Genomic DNA, 19,877 nt, shown 5'->3' with positions numbered 1-19,877 from the left:
GTTTGTGGACTTAGAAAAAGCTTATGATAGGGTGCCAAGAGAAGAGTTGTGGCATTGTATGAGGAAGTCTGGAGTGGCAGAGAAGTATGTTAGGGTAGTGCAGGACATGTACAAAAATAGTGTGACAGCGGTGAGATGCGCAGTCGGAATGACAGACTCATTCAAGGTGGAGGTGGGATTACACCAAGGATCAGCTCTGAGTCCTTTCTTGTTTGCAGTGGTGATGGACAGGTTGACAGATGAGAACAGACAGGAGTCCCCGTGGACTATGATGTTTGCAGATGACATTGTGATCTGTAGTGAGAGTAGAGAGCAAGTTGAGTCTAGTCTGGAGAAGTGGAGATATGCTTTGGAGAGAAGGGGAATGAAAGTCAGTAGAAGCAAGACTGAGTACATGTGTGTGAATGAGAGGGAGCCCAGTGGAATAGTGCAGCTACAAGGAGTAGAAGTGGTGAAAGTAGATGAGTTTAAATATTTGGGGTCAACTGTTCAAAGTAATGGAGAGTGTGGTAGAGAGGTGAAGAAGAGAGTGCAGGCAGGGTGGAGTGGGTGGAGAAAGGTAGCAGGAGTGATTTTTGACCGAAGAATATCAGCAAGAGTGAAGGGGAAAGTTTACAAAACAGTAGTGAGACCAGCTATGTTGTATGGTTTAGAGACAGTAGCACTAACAAAAAGACAGGAGGCAGAGCTGGAGGTGGCAGAGCTGAAGATGTTGAGATTTTCTTTGGGAGTGACAAGAATGGACAAGATTAGGAATGAACATATCAGAGGGACAGCTCAGGTGGGACGGTTTGGAGACAAAGTCAGAGAGGCGAGATTGAGATGGTTTGGACATGTGCAGAGGAGGGACCCAGGGTATATAGGGAGAAGGATGCTGAGGATGGAGCCACCAGGCAGGAGGAGAAGAGGGAGACCAAAGAGGAGGTTCATGGATGTGCTGAGGGAGGACATGCAGGTGGTTGGTGTGACAGAGGAAGATACAGAGGACAGGGTGAGATGGAAACAATTGATCTGCTGTGGCGACCCCTAACGGGAACAGCTGAAAGACAAAAAAGAAGAAGAAGAAGAAGAAGAAGTAATATCTGCAAGTGAAGGAATCTTAAATCTGCTCAGGGTGTAATTTATTTGTGATCACTAGATGACACCATCCTCCAGCATAACAACTTAACTGAACTATGACATTTAAGTTTAATAATAATAATAATAATAATAATAATAATAATATATTTTCAATTATACATAGGCTACAAAGTGGTAAACAAAATAAAATACCCTGCCAGGGTGTACCCCACCAACCTAAACTACATAAATAAGAATAAATATGAACTACTTAAAACATTAAGACAAAAATAAAATAAAATATACCAGCCATTGCTGATTATACATCCTCTGGCAAAAATTATGGAGTCACCGGCCTCGGAGGATGTTCATTCAGTTGTTTAATTTTGTAGAAAAAACTAAAGTCATTTCAAATGGCAACTTTCTGGCTTTAAGAAACAAAAGAAATCAAGAAAAAAAATTGTGGCAGTCAGTAAAGGTTACTTTTTTAGACCAAGCAGAGGGAAAAAAAATATTGACTCACTCAATTCTGAGGAATAAATTATGGAATCACCCTGTAAATTTTCATCCCCAAAACTAACACCTGCATCAAATCAGATCTGCTCGTTAGTCTGCATCTAAAAAGGAGTGATCACACCTTGGAGAGCTGTTGCACTAAGTGGACTGACATGAATCATTGCTCCAACACGAGAGATGTCAATTGAAACAAAGGAGAGGATTATCAAACCCTTAAAAGAGGGTAAATCATCACGCAATGTTGCACAAGATGTTGGTTGTTCACAGTCAGCTGTGTCTAAACTCTGGACCAAATACAAACAACATGGGAAGGTTGTTAAAGGCAAGCATACTGGTAGACCAAGGAAGACATCAAAGCGTCAAGACAGAAAACTTAAAGCAATATGTCTCAAAAAGTTGAAAATGCACAACAAAACAAATGAGGAACGAATGGGATGAAACTGGAGTCAACGTCTGTGACCGAACTGTAAGAAACCGCCTAAAGGAAATGGGATTTACATACAGAAAAGCTAAACAAAAGCCATCACTAACACCTAAACAGCAAAAAACAAGGTTACAATGGGCTAAGGAAAAGCAATCGTGGACTGTGGATGACTGGATAAAAGTCATATTTAGTGATGAATCTCGAATCTGCATTGGGCAAGGTGATGATGCTGGAACTTTTGTTTGGTGCTGTTCCAATGAGATTTATAAAGATGACTGCCTGAAGAGAACATGTAAATTTCCACAGTCATTGATGATATGGGGCTGCATGTCAGGTAAAGGCACTGGGGAGATGGCTGTCATTACATCATCAATAAATGCACAAGTTTACGTTGATATTTTGGACACTTTTCTTATCCCATCAATTGAAAGGATGTTTGGGGATGATGAAATCATTTTTCAAGATGATAATGCATCTTGCCATAGAGCAAAAACTGTGAAAACATTCCTTGCAAAAAGACACATAGGGTCAATGTCATGTCCTGCAAATAGTCCGGATCTTAATCCAATTGAAAATCTTTGGTGGAAGTTGAAGAAAATGGTCCATGACAAGGCTCCAACCTGCAAAGCTGATCTGGCAACAGCAATCAGAGAAAGTTGGAGCCAGATTGATGAAGAGTACTGTTTGTCACTCATTAAGTCCATGCCTCAGAGACTGCAAGCTGTTATAAAAGCCAGAGGTGGTGCAACAAAATACTAGTGATGTGTTGGAGCGTTTTTTTGTTTTTCATGATTCCATAATTTTTTTCCTCAGAATTGAGTGATTCCATATTTTTTTCCTCTGCTTGGTCTAAAAAAGTAACCGTTACTGACTGCCACAATTTTTTTCCCTGATTTCTTATAATTTTTCTTAAAGCCAGAAAGTTGCCATTTGAAATGACTTTAGTTTTGTGTCATGTCTGTGATCTGCTTTTTTTCTACAAAATTAAACAACTGAATGAACATCTTCCGAGGCCGGTGATTCCATAATTTTTGCCAGGGGTTGTAGATAGACCATAAAACAAGGCTGAAGTCTAATTCTCTTCTGCAATTCAATCATTAATGAGTAAGTCCACAAAAATACATTGTATCTATAACCCCCTGATGTCCTGGAAAAAAAAAAATACATTTACATTTTTAACACAGGTTTGAGCTTTATTTTATACATTTTATGCAGGTTATGAGTATGACACAAGCACTGTTTATTCATCAGCTAGGACAGTGTTTTTCAACCTTTTTTGAGCCTCAGCATATTTTTTACATTGAAAAAAGTCCAATGGCACACCACCAACCAAAAATATTACAAAATGACACTTTTTAGCCTAGTGATGAAAATATGGTCCCTCAATTGATTTATACTCACTCAGTGTGGAACCTGGGCCTGTTTAGATGAACACAAAGCTGATATCCTGGGAGGAATTGAAGACAGACAATTCATTAACAGCTCTCAGTCACTGTTTTTAGCTTTTATAGCAGTCAGGGTTGAAAAACTCAGGTCACACAGATATGTTATGGAAAAATGGGAGTAATGCTGAAAGAGCTTTGATTGACAGAAAGGGAACTCCTTTGTAGCAGTCAGCCAAAAACTATCCAGGGGTAGGTCAGCAAAGGTTAACTTTAAACCACGATCTTGTCTCAGTTTAGTTAGTTCCTCTTGCTGCCGTAAAGTCCTGGGCCTCATGTACAAAGATTTGTGTGGATTTCCTACTGAAACGTGGTGTACACTAAAACCCAGAAGCTGTCATACAAACAAAAAAATTCAGGTCTATGAAAGTGTGCATACGCATGGATCCAAGCATGGTTCCTTTTGTACATCCCAATCAGTGGAATTCAGCGCACATGTAGAAGCACCAAACTCCTTCCTGTCCATGACCTTATTTAAATATACCCTGGGACCTGGGATTCCTCTTTCTGTCTGATCATTCCACATGAACAAAGGAAAGAAATTATACCGAGTGTGAGCTAGAGATGAATGGAAATTAAGTGGAGACACCTGTCAAACGGGATAAATATGAAACGGAAAAGAAGTGTGTGAGAGAGTGTGTATGTGAGGCCGTAAACGCTGTGGGCACAGAGCAGCAAACACACGCTGAAGTAAAAAAAAAAAAAAATGAGGTGCACTGCGGCTGATAGTGTGTGATATTCACAACTTTAAGCACTTGTTTACTGACAAATACTGAACACAGGGAGATAATCAGGGGCTTCTTAAGAAGCTCTGCAGCTCTCGTTTCACCATCAAGATACAAACAAAAAAAATTGTCATAAAAAACATATTTGAATGCGCACATTCCCAAATGTGCCAGCGCTGGTTTTCATTCGGGACAATTAGATGAATAACTATTTACTCACCAAGCATCCACCCATCATGCACCGTGCCAGCCTCTAGCCTGTTCCAAACCCAACCCAATGCATTTGCACATCACATATGATTTGAACATTGATGGAATGAAAATGTTTCATATTAACAAAAACAAATTCATCATGTGATGGCACCTTTATAGCAATATGTGTGCAGCCAATAGCTCCGATTATTTTCGGGAAACCGGCTCTCGCTGTAAATTGCACTTTAATGTTGGCCTGTTCAACAGCATTATATGGGAATGTGACGTACCTGGATGACATTCGGATGATTCTGTACCACCAGCTGGCATGGCTCGCTCAAGGTTGACTGGCACACTCCTGGCCGATTGGCCAGCTCCTGCTGGAATGCCCCTGTTGCCAGGAGCCCCAGCATGGTCAGCACCTGTGTGGGCACAGACAACCCTGTGGCTCCTCACCCGTGCACTCTAGGGCTGGCTACAGTTCTGTGCACAACTCCAGTAACACTGGCCTTGGTAAACAAAAATGGCTTATATTTCAATTATCATTATTTGCAAGTAAATCCTCATGTTCCCTGAATACTCTCTCACGTCAGATTGCACTATTTGCAAGGTCTTGTAACAACACTAACACAGCCATTGTTAATGCCATTTTCCTCATCACTCTGTGCATGCTTTTATCCACCCAAATATTGCAAACACGTGGGTGTGTTAATTGTTCATAAGTGTGTCTCTAATGTGCACATCACTCTGATGACTTCTTGTTTTCACATTATTGAGGGCCCCTTCACACATAACACGATTGAGGCAGAATGGCACATGTGGGAAATCGGAGCCGCACTTGAATGCCTCATACAGCAGTCACCACATCCATTCGGGCATGACACTTACACTTGCACTCTGTATTTACATGCCGCTTGTGCATGGAAACCCATTCCAACAGAGGGCAAGATGAGGTCGCACTGCCATCTGATCGTGTTCGCAGCTTTCACACGGCTTGTCGTACGCAGGTCGGACACATTGTGCTGCGGCTGAGTAGCTGCATGAACTCATCGGCCATATCGAACTGTGGCCGAATGACGTGATCAAGGCAGCCTTCACCCCAGCGGCCGAATGTCATTGAATTCCGGACGGATGGCCATTCGACCCACTCTTGGCCGGAGTTGGCTGTAGTCCAGGAGCCACCCACGAACATCCACCACCACTATCCTGATGTGGAGAAACTCGGCAGTAATGTTTAGAAGCAGAAATCATTAGCAGGCGAAGACACTGAACTTTAATAGATAATGTGCAGGTAATTCTGCGCCCATGTTCTTCTGATTAAAAGGGGTCACCAGGCCTGGATCCAGACCGGTTTGTACCGATGCAGTTGCATCGGTCAGATTTTTTTACGCATCGTTTGTCATTGGTAAAAAAAAAAATAAATCAAATAAGCTGTGTCCCCGCGATGAACACAGCTTTTGATTTGATCCCACAATGCACCACGCAGGTGTACACAGGAAAATTCAAACCGGATCAAACAAACATAGCGTCAGTCCAGTCGAGTTGATTATCATGGCATCCAGGAAAAAAGCTGTGCAAGGAAAATTGGGCGCTTATTTTAGCAAGAAATGGTGAGTGGTTTATAAATAGTTTTCAGACAATAGTGGTTAGAAAGGCATTCTATGATGACTGAAATTACATTTTTGGTGGTTTTCCGACCATACATGTCAACCTATACGGATTGTCCGTAAATTATACGGGTTTTTCAGAGTTTCAGAGTCACACGGATGTACAAATAAAGTCGGATATTCAGGGTTTGGTCTGCAGTGGGTCTGTAATCAACCGTTTCTGCAACACAACTCCACTTTGAAGCGTGAACCATTGAAGCAATGCTTCGATCCACTAGCTTGTTGGTTCTTTGATTCGCTGCTCTTCAGAAATGGTAAGTCCGTTTCTTAACCCTTCTCAAAGCCATTAAAATACAGTGAGTCACTTTTGTGTGGATTAAAGTCACTAACTGGGACTCTTGTCTTGTTGCAGTCAAGAAACAAGAATCGTCCTCCGTTCTGTTGGCACACCTCCAAATGCTGCGCGGCTCTCTGCCGAGACAGAGTCCGTTCGGTATTAATAACTTAAAAATGAATTGTGCTTTAAATAAAATGACACCTCTTACAAACGTTGTAATACAGACAAGAAACTACAATCAACTAAAACGTTTTTTCCTCCCAAAATGAGACGTGCTGTATTTCTTTACAAATTACATCCTGACATGCAGCAAGAGCTCAGCTCAGATATATGGAAAGACATTCATGCCAATAATGTCTGAAAGGAAATGCTTTTGACAAAAACTACAGATTTTGTTTATTCCTATTTATGTCCAGAGATCAAGGATCCACCATGTCAATTTTTATTATAGGGTTGTTTTTTTAGGACATCATATTTATACAAATAAGAAGTGTTCACTGTGGTCCATGAAGTATAATAAATATATTTAAAAGAAGTGTGGCCGTATATGTTGCACACGAGTAAAAGAATGAAGATTATTGAATAACAAGATACGTACGAGTTTTATTTTATCATTGGCCAAAAATGCATCTGTCAGATTTTCACTCTGGATGGTCACTGTTTCACTCTCACACATAAAGCAGAAACTGCTGCGCAGTGAGCTTTTATTCTGAAGGCTTTGACCAGAAGTTACCTCCGTTCTCACTGGATCTGATTTGACAGACGCTTCCGGTCGGTCACAGACAGTGTTCCCTGCTGAGGCGCATGGGGCGAGGAGCAGGCAGAGCGCACAGCCTGTGGCTGCGGGCACGGACGGACAGGAGCCGGGATGGCCTCCCTCAGCGCCGGGCTGCAGCTTCTCCGCAGACGGAGCGCCAACAGGAGCGCAGCAGTGGAGCGGAGGAACCTGCTCACCGTGTGCAGGTGGGAATAATGAGTACGTACAGACTAGAGAGGATGGGTTCAGTAATTATTCCAAAGAGCGCACGTTTACAGCTCAGTTAAATTTGTATCTTAAGACGGATTTAAGACAGTTAATGTATCTGACACTTATGCTCGATGAATTTGTGTTTGGATGTTGTTTCAGCACGTTTTCAGGGGAAAAGCCTGTGTGTGTTTTACCTCACAGCAACCCAAGTGGACATCGTCATCATCATCGTTAGTCTCTTCTGTCAATCACTCAGACTAACCACGCCCACCACCATCTCTGGCCTTCTTTAAAAATAACACTAATCCAATCACTCATCAGTTCTAATTGCTCATTCTCTGTACAGGGTAGGCTTTGTATTCATCAATTATAATGCAGTAAACAAAACTCAAACCCCAGGCTCAGGGGCCGTTTGTGGCTCATAAAAAGTTTTGATCTCAGTCAAAGACCAAATCAGGTGTTTAAAAGATAAGCTTTCTTTCTTTACAAATGAGCAACAGTGGCAAAGAGGAGCCTGTTATTAGCAACCAGGCTTTGACAGATTTGATTTGATTTATCGTTTATTTAGTCCCCATGGGGGAAATTCAGGTGCAGTCAGCAGTAAAAATTGCATTCATAAAAACACATCATACAAGTTCATAAAAACACAGCAGAATAAATATACAAAACAAAAACCAAGAAATAAGGTGCAAGTCAGTGTAGACTTAAGTGCAACAGTGGGTCCTTGGGTGTTATTTAGGAGAGCAATGGCTGTGGGAATAAGAGTTTTTTAGTCTGTTGGTTCTGCATCTGGGCATTACCAGGCGTCTGCCCGAGGGCAGAAACTTAAATTGTGGGTGCAGAGGGTGTGCAGAATCCGCCATAATTTTCCTGGCTTTTGACACAACCCTTGTTTTAAAAAAGTCCATGATGTCCGTGCACTGAGTTCCCATAATTTTACCACATTCCTTGACAATATTACAAAGACGGTTGCGATTCTTAAGGTTCAATAAGTTGAGCCAACACAGGAAGGAAAAGGTTAACACAGACTCCACAAAGCAACTGTAGAACATTTTCATGAAGACACCATCTACGTTGTAATTCCTAAGTTTTCGCAGAAAGTGCATTCTTTGATGCGCCTTACTGCACACTGCATTAACCTGCAATTCAAAAGATAATTTATTGTCAATTTGGGTGCCCAGATACTTATAATTCTCAACAACATCTATGGGCTTCCCATCAATGGACATTTGATTCAGAACAGGTGGTGTTTTCCTGAAATCAGTGTGCATTTCTTTAGTTTTGTCCACATTTATATATAGAGAGGATGAATGGCACCACTCTAAAAAGTCCAGCAAGACCAAGCTATGGTCTGTGGAGTCATCACCGTGCAGAAGGGACAGGATAACTGAATCATCTGCATATTTTATGATGTGATGATTATCATGTTGGCTTTGACAGAGATTAGTATAAAGAACAAACAACAAAGGAGATAAAATGCAGCCCTGAGGAACTCCAGTGGATGGTACAACAGCATCGGAGAGAGTTTCATTAACTCTGACTCTCTGCGATCTGTTTGTTAAAAAGTCAATAATCCATAAAATTAGGCCAACATCAATGTTCATGTCTCTTAATCGCTCTGCCAATACATGTTGTTGTTTGCAGTTAAAAGCGGAGGAGAAATCAGTAAATAACATCTGAATAAAGGTATTTGCACCTTCAAGATGCTGCAAAGCCAGATTAAGTAGAGTGGAGATCGCATCATCCACGCCCCTTCCAGATCTGTATGCGAACTGGAGTGGGTCTAACACTCCCTGTGTTTGTCTTAAAAGCTCCTCTTTCACAATTTTCTCAAAAGTCTTCATAACGAGAGATGTTAGTGCTATAGACCTGTAATCGTTCGGTTCTTTAGGTGACTTGTTTTTTGGTATTGGAACAGGTATTGGACAGGCCTGCCTACCTTTATTTTGTACAAAGGGGTTACGGTTATTCACGGTTTTAGAGTATCCCAGAATCCTTTCTGCGCTGTGGAGGGAGGCTTGATAATGGCTCAGCTTAATGCTAACTTTAACATTGAAAATGCCATAGACATGCTAACGCATTAACATTGGTCCCGTTTTTAAGTTATAAAATGCATCTGTCAACTGTTTCAGAAGACCGTAACAGGTCAGTTTAACATAAAAATAGGTAAATATTACTCACAGACATATGCTCTTTAGGGTTTTAGTGGTGAAAAATTAAGATAAAGCGAAATAAAACAAAGAACCAACAAAGCAGCAGATCGAAGATCGAAGCACTGCTTCATTGGTTCAAGGTTCAAAACTAAGCCGCACTGCAGAAACGGTTGATTATACAGACCTGCTGCAGGGTCTGTAATCAATGTAAAGAAATGATCATTTTCCTGATAAACACCCCTAAAAACAAAGGCCACTCTCAAGGACTGAATGGATTGAATCATTTCTTAAGGATACCCAAAAAGAACCGGTTCCCGACACGCAACCCTAACACCACCTTTTTTTTTTATTTTTTTTTTTTATAAAACTCACATTAAAGACTCAAAATTATCTTAGTTAAACTTCTAAATACAATACATTGGTTGAACTCACCTCATTAATGACGCAATGTTGTAAACAAGTTGCTTGTTGCTTGTCCACTCCACCAACCGCAAACGCTTGTTTACACTGACAACAGAATCTTGGCCTCCCCAGTGAGAACGTGATTTGACACCGTAAAGGCATCAATGGCAGCCTTAACTCTAAGTCTTGGGGCTATACTTGTGGCCGTAGATGGTGTTGTGTGACTCTGTGTGTGTTGGTAGGTGTGTCGTTAGTATGGTGGTAAGGGTCCCCGTCTTTCATGCGGGACACGGGTTTGATTTTTTTCAGACAGAAGACCTTTTGTTTTGTTTTTTTACTCCATATCAACCAACATTTCTTGTTTCAGTTATTCTTTGGGTTCATGTATCTTTGTAAGATTTGTTGTATTAGGTTAAGTTTAGAGCCGTAATAATAACCTATAACCTACATACACATAGTTACGGTTACTGTAACAATATCCATGACCTATTTTGTATGTTAAAAGAAACCAACATGCCCAAAAATGTGCTAACCCTGCTAATTGGAACGTAGTTAGCGGTCTCGGTAACGTTATTCTGTACGCGACTCACTTTTCTTCTGTTGTGCCTTATCACTAACTGAATTGAAGTTTTGGGGATAGCGCTCCATGTGTGTGAATTCAAAACAAGACTCCAAGATGATTTCTGAACGACATAAAATTTCAGAAAATTTGAACATTATTTTCACAGTAGCAGAATTCTGATTATGGCTCCACTTTTGGGATTTTCCACATTTGCATATTGCACAGAACAGTTGGCTTCTTTTGGAAATATTTTTTTGAAAAATTTGTTGAGGTATTTAATCTGTGAATGGGACATGTTAGGAGTTAAAAAATCCACTATAATATGAGAAGGCTATGAAATAATGCTCAGAACCTACTTCTTTAATTTTTGACACACTATTGGTACAAAATGTCTGAATGAATCTGCCCAGGTGTATGTATTATATATATATATATATATATATATATATATATATATATTTTTTAATATATTAAAAATATATTATATTTAATATATTAAAAATATATTTAATATATTAAAAATATATTAAATTAAATTGCTATATTAACTAATTAAATTGCTTTGTCTCTGTGTGGTGCTTGATGGGATTTTATCTGTCTTTTAAAATAAGTTTGAGGGAAAAATAAGGTCATTAAATCTCAGCCTTACTCTACATGATTCTAGGGGTGGTGGCCAAATGGTTAGTGCGCTTGGTTTCTGTGTGGAAGGTTCCTGGTTCAAACCCCACCCCTGCCACCATATGTCTCCATGTAATGTGGAGTTGCGTCAGGAAGGGCATCTGGCATAAAACTTATGCAAAATCAGCATACAGGATCTGGATCTGCTGTGGCGACCACGAGTGAAAACAAGGGAGCAGCTGAAGGAACTTAACTTACTTACTCTGCAAGATTCTAAATCACATTGTCTGAACTTTGGTCAGTTTGAAATGTTGTTTACTCTTAGATTCTTAAAGCTGCTGAGGCGTGCACTCATGCGCATGCAGCTGGTCTGTTTCCCCATTCTGTCTGTCAGCTGATGTGAAAAGGACTCTGCTCTCAGTATTGATTTGTGGTTTCCTTGGTGTCCCTGACAGATGCCAGTTAGTGACCGATATTCTCGGTGGTACGTTTGAGACAGAAGAGTTGAAACGACAAGTTGAAAGGAAAACACTGAGGTGCGGTTTTAATTAAAACGTGCCCCCTTAAACTGCACAATCTGAAAATGCACCAATAGCTGGCGCTGACTCAGCTGTTTGGGGACGAGTGTAGCCATTTAAAAGAACATGCCACAGTTTGCAGGCATCCTGGAAGCCGTGCATGATGTGTTTGGGACCACTGGCATGTGATTGTCATCCTAAACACTCAAACGTGAAGGCAAATCGATGAGACGCAGGTGCTGCTGGCTCCGTTGAGTGGAGCAGTCCTGGCTTCCTGTCTCCAGATCTCCATCACTTCCATCACAGATGGAGGATGAGTGATGGCAAAATGAATGGAGGCAGGATTCAGTCTGTGGGGGTGGAGAGGAACAATTCAAGAAACAAAGCCAACAGCCTTCGAGGCAAAACTGATGCAGAAGTGTATTAAAAATAGATAATTTTTTAAAAACTAGAACATCCTTTAATGGTCTTGTGATTTTTCACCGAGCTGGTTAAGCTCTCTCCATGGTTCATGCAAAGTCTGCAATAAACATGCCCAAATATTTTAAAAGTAAGAAGCTATGAAATATCTAATATTCATAAATTAATATCAATGAGTAAAATTTATGACCACTTTTCACCTTTTTAAAAATACATGTATTTTAAATAGTCTGCTGCAGTTCATAAGTCATTTTATTTTATAATCATCAACTACTGCATGTTATGTACTGACTACTACACCTCTAAAGAAATCAAGATCTTTAAAATTTGGAAACAAGGTTTCTAACTTGATAAATGATAAATTTCTTCAATGAAATATGCAAAAAAGACAACAATTCTCTCCAATGGGGGTGTCGAGAAACACCCCCATTGGAGAGAATTTCAGACTTGGATTTTCTGTTGATTTATTGAAGGGCACAAAAGAAATACGTTTTTATTTTATTTTAATTTTTAAATGTAGGTATGAGACATTTCTATGCAGTGGTGCTCCAACACAACCCAGTTGTATAAAGAACCTATGACCAATGTATTGCAGTAATAATTGCAATACTACTACTAATAACACAGTAGTGTCATGAAGCAAGTATCCATATTGTATCCATGTTTTTAGTTTCTGTGACAACAACACACAAGACTGTGAGATTTCTGTTGAAATTCAAAATGGCAGCACAAGTTCCACAAAAAGATTAATAATTTTTAATTGTTCAATATTTTTAAAATGAAACCTCTCATTTATGTTTATTTGAAATGGGACAATGCATATTAATGAACATTGTTACATGTAAACATGCCAGATTATAGCAGGATGCTAATTTCCATCCGTAGTCCCAGTAACATAGAAACAGACTAAAACCACACAACATACCAAAATAAATTAATCATGACAGGAAAACAATTAAAACAGAATATATATACAAAATTTACAATTCAAAGTAGCAATAATTGATAGTTAATAAGCAGCCGACAGGTGGAGGTCATAAAGTAGTAATACAGGAATACATTGCTCTGTTGTAGCTGCTCGATGTCGGAGCACCACTGCACTGAAATGACTTAGCTGCTATGACTTGGAATCTGTCGTACTTGTGTAACGTAGAAGAGTTCAGGGGAATCTTTCAAATGGTGGTACAAGCACCAAATTAGGCAAAAATACTTCTTAGACCTTACTGTTTTTAAAACTCCCAGTGGGCCACTCAAATTTTTTAAATTGTAGCCATTTCATAAGATGGCTACCATGCTTTGTACAGAAATTCTTCTTTTGGTAGTAAATATACCTAGACCTTCCCAGTATTGATGATCCTAACCTCTAGTTGTAACTTAACCAGGTATCAAAATCCAGCCCCTCGTCTGCATCATGACACCTGGATAACAGATCCAGTAGGGCATTGCCTGTTGGGGTGAAATACAACGTGGACCCACTAACCTTGACGGGCTAACAGGAACCCTGACCACAAGAAGGCTAACGGGGCTCTGGTGAAAGAAGAAGTCTTATTTGAGTAAAATCCAAGACTCATTCAGTCCAGATTCTTTTATTCACATCCTCTGGGTCCAAAAATGACTATATTTCTGAATATTCAAGATTGGTTTGGAATATTATAGAATCCAGAACCAACCCTGGATCTAATTAATTGTGGAGTAAGACTAAGGCACAGTAATATGTGAATGTAAATTTTAAGTCTGTATCTTTGGATTTTGCTCATGGACATGTAGACTGGCCCAATTTCATTATCCTCCTCTGGCAGGGTGGGCACAGATAATAAGGTGGTGCCCATTATCCTTTGTCACCTAGCAACAGTCTTCTTGTGACTAGAGCCACTTGAATTTTGAGCCTGTGTCTAATCAACGTCTATGCATTAAAAAAAAAAACCTAAAAAGAAAACTACTACAGGAGAAAAACACACACCCAAAAAAAGAAGGGAAAAAAGGATCACTGAACACGGTAGTATTTTTAATTAAAGCTGAAAAGCACAAACTCTTATAAATCATCTGTTCTTGTAACTTTTCACTCTGTGAATGATTTTATTAATAAATGTGTTTATTAAAAATTGTTGGTGGGCTGGCTGTGGGTTTTTTCTATTTGCACAGTAAGCGCACGCTCTGTGGTCACACATCCGCTCAGCGGCGATGTGAAGTCAGATACGGCTCCACAAACCTCGGCTACACATCGTCCATTAACTCTGCTCTGTGCTTCAATAAGATTAGGCACAGCTGGTTTGCCTGTGAGATTACCACATTCTGGTTAGTTTCCTCCCAGGAGCCTGATTACATTTTTGGGGCCACACACCTTTTTGTTCTGGTGTTGTAATGAGCCACTGAATTGTTTAAATGCTGAATGCAATAATTCGCTTTGAGCATTTTCTTCTTTTGTCTTTTTTTTGGAAGTGTGTTGCCATAGTATGTTTGCATAATTTTTTTTTTTTTTTTTTTTTTGCCTTCTTGCTCTCGGTCGGGACGGTCGCATTTTTCTCTCCTCCTCCCTCCCCAACTTTCCTGCTACTGTAGTGTGTTTTGTCTGTGAGGCTGCCAGCCCTGCTCCTCTGGAAAACGGCAAAATGGATCTGATCAAGTGGTCTCTGAACACAGTTGACACTATTTTTTCCACAAGACACTCAGGAGCGGAGGACCCGACCTGTCCTACACATGTGGCGGGTTACGTGATGGACAGCTGGTGGAGGTGGCAAGTCATGTGCCTGTACACGTTGTCTGTGGAGGACGTTGAAGATGTTTACTTATTTGGAGCTGTGATGACCGGGTTTCTGCTGTGTGGGGCGGCCATAGCACTGGTTTACCGGAAAATTAAGAAGGTGGAGGCGGCATTAATTGGCCCGTCCAGGCTGCCCCACATGATTGATTCGATTGGAAGGGCAGTGTCAGCTCAGTCGGCGGGTGTCAACCGCACGTTGGAATCCATCTCGGGGAGAATGGCTGCACTGGAAAACTGCTTTGATCGTCAGTAAGACCACATCTCCTCTATTCAGATGTATTTGGGAGCCACTCTGAAGTTTCAGACTGTGGAATCTGCCAGGCGTCTGTTAATCTGGATATCTATTTGGTTTCCAAACACCATCTGTCCTTCAAGGCCGCTGGGATAAAATCCTCCCCCCGAGGAACACTCCTGATAGCCTCGCTCCTCGTCTTCCCCCTCCCTTCCTCCCTTCCCAGTCCTGAGATGTTGACTGTGGGACCTTGAGACTCTGGTGGACTGATTCAGGACTGGGATCCCACCCAGGATGGACAGATAAGGCCTGTTGATGCCGCCTCACGTGCGGCCTTCCGGGCTGTCTGGACACTGGACACATGCAAGTCTCGGCTGTCGTCTGTTGTGTTTTTGTTATGACTGTTTTTCTGTGCTATGGGTTCTCCTGTGCTGCTGCGTGAGTTCAACACAGAAGCAATGGAGGTTTTTTCTTTTCCCAATTCTTTCCTTGTGTGTGCTTTTATATGTGTTCATGTACCGGACCGGCTTATGTGTGTTGTTGTTTAAGTGTGTCATGAGGCTGGTCAAGGTTTGCTCAGCCCTGCTCGTGACCTAGGGCAGGGATATACATCTGGAGCTGGTCCCCGGGCGTCAAAAAGGCGACCTCTGCTCCTAACTGGCAATTAGGATGGGTAAAAATGCAGTAAACACATTTCATTGTGCAGGGAACATGTTCCTATGTGCATATGACAATAAACTCCTTTTGAATCCTTGAATTCAGTTTTTTAGCAAGACACAGCCACCACCCCACCCAGCCAAATTTAATTATATCTCACTTTTGGTTCCAGGCCAAGTAACTGTTTCTGATCAATGTTGTACAGGTTTTCAGTGAAGACTCTTCTGGACCGCTCCTGCTTTGAAACGATAGATGACTCATCTCCAGAGTTCATTAACTTCGTTTCCATCCTGGAGCATATCCTCAGTCATCGACTTAAAGGTAGAAAGCTCCTCAGCAACTCCGCTGTACTACACGTGCAAAACAACATGCACATTTTTAAAAATAACATTTTTAGTGACAGGCAGTCAGTAATTATTGAACCACTGTGAAATAGGTTCTCTTTCTGTTATAAACTTGCACAAAACAGGAAACATGGGTGAATGCCATTCAGTAAATTTATGTGTGCAAAATTAAGAAAAAAACACTGGTCAGTGGGTGCAGGTGGCGGGGCCCTAGTCTCACCCATTATGAGGGGGTCAGTGGCACTTTCGGATTGACTGGTGACTCTAGGACTTGTTTGGGTTTTTTTTGGCCATGACCCTCAGCTGCCCCTCTGGTTCAGTCTGCCAGGGTAGTGGCTCATGCTGACATCGGGGTGTCATCTGTTGTTTGTGTTGTTGCCGGGTGTCTAAGGGGAGTCGGGGTAAGGGGGATGGGGGTGTTCTGTCTGCTGTGGTGCTGCCCGCTCCACCCCCCCCCCCCCTTTAAAAATGATGAAAGATGGGGTGAAACTGGGAAAGTGACCAATCACAGCCCGTGTGGTCTCTGCCATTTCGATGTGTAGTTTCAGTTTTTGTGAGGTGCATGTCAGGCTGTGCAAAAGAGGCTCGAGAGGGTTTGCAGTGACGCAGAGGGTTCTGCGTTGCTACGGAGCTGCGGAGATGGAACAGCATGAATCAGCCTTAATTCATAATATCACACACCTCATTACACATGCGGTGCGTCCAGAAAGTATTCACAGCGTTTCACTTTATCCACATTTTGTTGTTACAGCCTTATTCCAAAATGAATGAAATTCATTTTCCCCCTCAAAATTCTACACGTAATACCCCATAATGACAATGTGAAAAAAGTTTTTTTTTTAAAGATTTTTGCAAATTTATTAAAAATGAAAAAACTAAGAAATCAGACATACATAAGTATTCACAGCCTTTGCCATGAAGCTCAAAATTGAGCTCAGATGCATCCTGTTTCCACTGATCATTCTTGATGTTTCTACAGTTTAATTGGAGTCCAACTGGGGTAAATTCAGTTGATTGGACATGATTTGGGAAGACACGCACCTGTCTACATATAAGGTCCCACAGTTGACAGGCCATGTCAGAGCACAAACCGAGCATGAAGTCAAAGGAATTGTCTGGAGACCTCTGAGCCGGGATTGTCTCGAGGCACAAATCTAGTCTGTATGGTAGAGTGGCCACACAGAAGCCACTCCTTAGTAAAAGGCACGTGAAATAAAAAAAAAAACTTTTCATGTTGTCATTATGGGGTGTTGTGAGTAGAATTTTGAGGGGAAAAAAATTTATTTACACCATTTTGAAATAAGGCTGTCACATAACAAAATGTGGAAAAAGTTGAGCGCTGTTAATACTTTCCGGATACACCGTACCATACTGTGCACATAGATTCATAGCTTTCCCACATACATACACACACAGTCTTTGTTGGCAGCCATGATGATGATGATGTCGTGGACACTGTTTTTATTGTTATTGTCTCTGTTGTGTGCATCGTGGCTTGTTTGTGTGTTACCCCCTTTATTTGTAGGTTGAGAAATGGTGGCAGCAAATTGCTGCTGCAATATTTAACATGTATATACAGTATTCTTAAGGGTATGAGCCAGCTGAAACTCGTACTAATGATATGTATAGGCAAGGGTGGGGGGGTGCATTTGAATAGTGACGGACAACAGTAAATATTGAGCCACTGCTTTAAACTTGTATAAGACAGCGAACAAGGGTTAACCCAATGGGATTATAGTACAAATGGACAAAAATCCACAAAAAAAACAAACATTTTTGTATCCAAAGCCATCATGTTTGGAGGCTGGGATATTGACAACAAACACTAAATTAATTTGACTTAAAAAAAATGCTGTTCTGACAACCAATACAGTTGAGCATCATGAAAGCTACAGAACAGAATATATTTGTGACATTTGATGCCTTTAAGTGTAAGTGTGCAAGTGTGGTTGCTTGAGGTGATCTGTTGAGGTGATAAAGGCCCCCTGCTAGAAAAGAATATAGGAAGTCATGATTACATCAGTCAGACTTTTGACTGGGTAAGACATGTCTTACTATGTGTTATATTGCATATTGAGAAAATGCAATCAATTAAATATCAGGTACACCGACCAACATGAATCTTAACATTCAGTTGATTCACGAGGATCATAAAATTCAAATCAATAAAGTTTACATGACATCATTGTCATTTCTGGTTAAGAAAGAGGTTGAAACTTTGCACCTTTTTATGTCACAAAATTATAATGTTCATGTAAATATAGTGGTTTGCTGTATAAAAATCATCTTTTTTTCCCTCAGGTCAGATAACTTGGTTTGGATACGAGAGTCCCCGTAGTTTCTGGGATTACGTAAGAGTCGCTTGCAGTAAAGTTCCTCATAATTGCATGCGAAGCATCGAGATGATGGAGAACGTGCGATCATCGAGAGCTAAGGTGAGGGCCACACTGTCTTTGGAATCGGGTGTGAAAACTGTTCACATTAACTGCTTGACACGCACAGTAAGAAAATAATGTGACTCTTCAAATGATGAGGAGATTAACAGAAAAATGACATTTATTTTGGTGAAATATTACAATTCTATGCTTTTTTCAGGTTTGCATGAGTCACTTCATCTTCTGCCCTGAATCTGGACATATCTAGAGTTAAAGTGTTTCATGTGTCATGACTTTATATAAGTACATAATAGTAAAGTAAAAATTGGAAAATGTGTCAAACTGTCTGAATTTTCATATTCCCAAACATAAACTAGAAGCACTTGGAGAGCACAAACCTCCACCAAGGCCATAGGGTCACTGATGTCACATGGAATACCCTTTGGCAAAGAGACTTATTCCACGTCGTTTCACGCATCTACCGTCATGTTTCAGATTCAGTGGTTAACCCTCTGGGGTCTGAGGGCATTTTTTGGACAGTTCACTCGCCTGGCATAAATGTTTTATTATTGCTGTTAACAGCTCTCCTTGCATCCCACAATCAAGTTTTATGTCTCTTTTTTCCGGACAACCTGTACTTTCAAAATATATATGCTATAGTTGTGTTTTATTAGTGTAATAAAGGTTTAGAATCAGAAATAAGAAAGGAAAGAGTAAAGCAGAAAATAATTTACCTCACACATTTATTCAAAACACACAGTAAACTATAATAAACAACTGTTTTGACACTTTATAAAGGTAATTTGGATTCTTGTGTGAAAGACTGTACAACAAAAAGGTTCAAACAATAAACACAAATGCACATTTTGAACAATATATACAAAATGGTCTATGCATTTTCTTTGTCTTCATCTCAAAGCAGTTTCTGTCTGCTATTACACAAAGGTCACATCACAAACTTCTACTATGAAGTTGACTGTGTGTTTGTTCTCGCTTGCTCTGAAAGCAACAGTCACACTTCAAGGCTCATTCAGTTTGAGGAGCGGCCCCTCCCCCCTTGCTCCATTGATATGGTAAACAGTGCTTTACGCCGGAGCGAGAGAGCTTGTCACAGGCTTATCCAGTAACATTCACAGGAAAACTAGTTGAGCAATCCTGATACTCACACACTGTTTGAGCATGTGAGATTTTATGAGAGGCTCTCCGTCTGCTCACTTTCACTTTTGCTGTGCGTAATGGCGCAGGGCGAATTGGAGCAGCCAGGGGGTATTCAAATGGGCCACATCACTCCTAAAAACAATCTTTGGGGTGTCACGTGAGGTGAATCTGCCCTATGATTGGATTTTGAAAAACCATGTGACGGTGAACCAATTCCGATTGGACACTCACATTGCTCACGTCATCACACAGCTTCTGTGAGGAGTACACAGATGGTGGACGGTGGCTGGAAAGTCCGCAGAGTTAATCTTTCAGCAAAAAAAAAGTACGTTTCTATCTCATATCATTAAAAAGTTATTTATAATTTAGTAAAGCTTGGTCTCAGCCGTCGTATACGACGCCGTCGGC

General features: G+C 40.7%; 1 protein-coding gene across 2 annotated transcripts in view; it reads left to right on the top strand.

The window, feature by feature from the left end:
- The first annotated feature begins 7,071 nt into the window (after window positions 1–7,071).
- Window positions 7,072–19,877, top strand: part of rundc3b (RUN domain containing 3b) — a 28,022-nt gene continuing 15,216 nt past the window's right edge. The window contains exons 1-3 of one of the 2 annotated variants that reach the window (XM_034174822.1): window positions 7,072–7,265; window positions 15,798–15,913; window positions 18,238–18,371. In XM_034174822.1, coding sequence (XP_034030713.1) covers window positions 7,171–7,265; window positions 15,798–15,913; window positions 18,238–18,371 — 345 coding nt within the window. In that variant the 5' untranslated portion in view covers window positions 7,072–7,170. The remainder of the gene's footprint in view (window positions 7,266–15,797; window positions 15,914–18,237; window positions 18,372–19,877) is intronic. The other variant, XM_034174821.1, reaches the window with a different exon arrangement.

The sequence above is a fragment of the Thalassophryne amazonica genome, chromosome 7, assembly GCF_902500255.1.
Source record: "Thalassophryne amazonica chromosome 7, fThaAma1.1, whole genome shotgun sequence".
Classification (NCBI taxonomy): domain Eukaryota; kingdom Metazoa; phylum Chordata; class Actinopteri; order Batrachoidiformes; family Batrachoididae; genus Thalassophryne; species Thalassophryne amazonica.
This window is presented reverse-complemented; position numbering and strand designations above follow the sequence as displayed.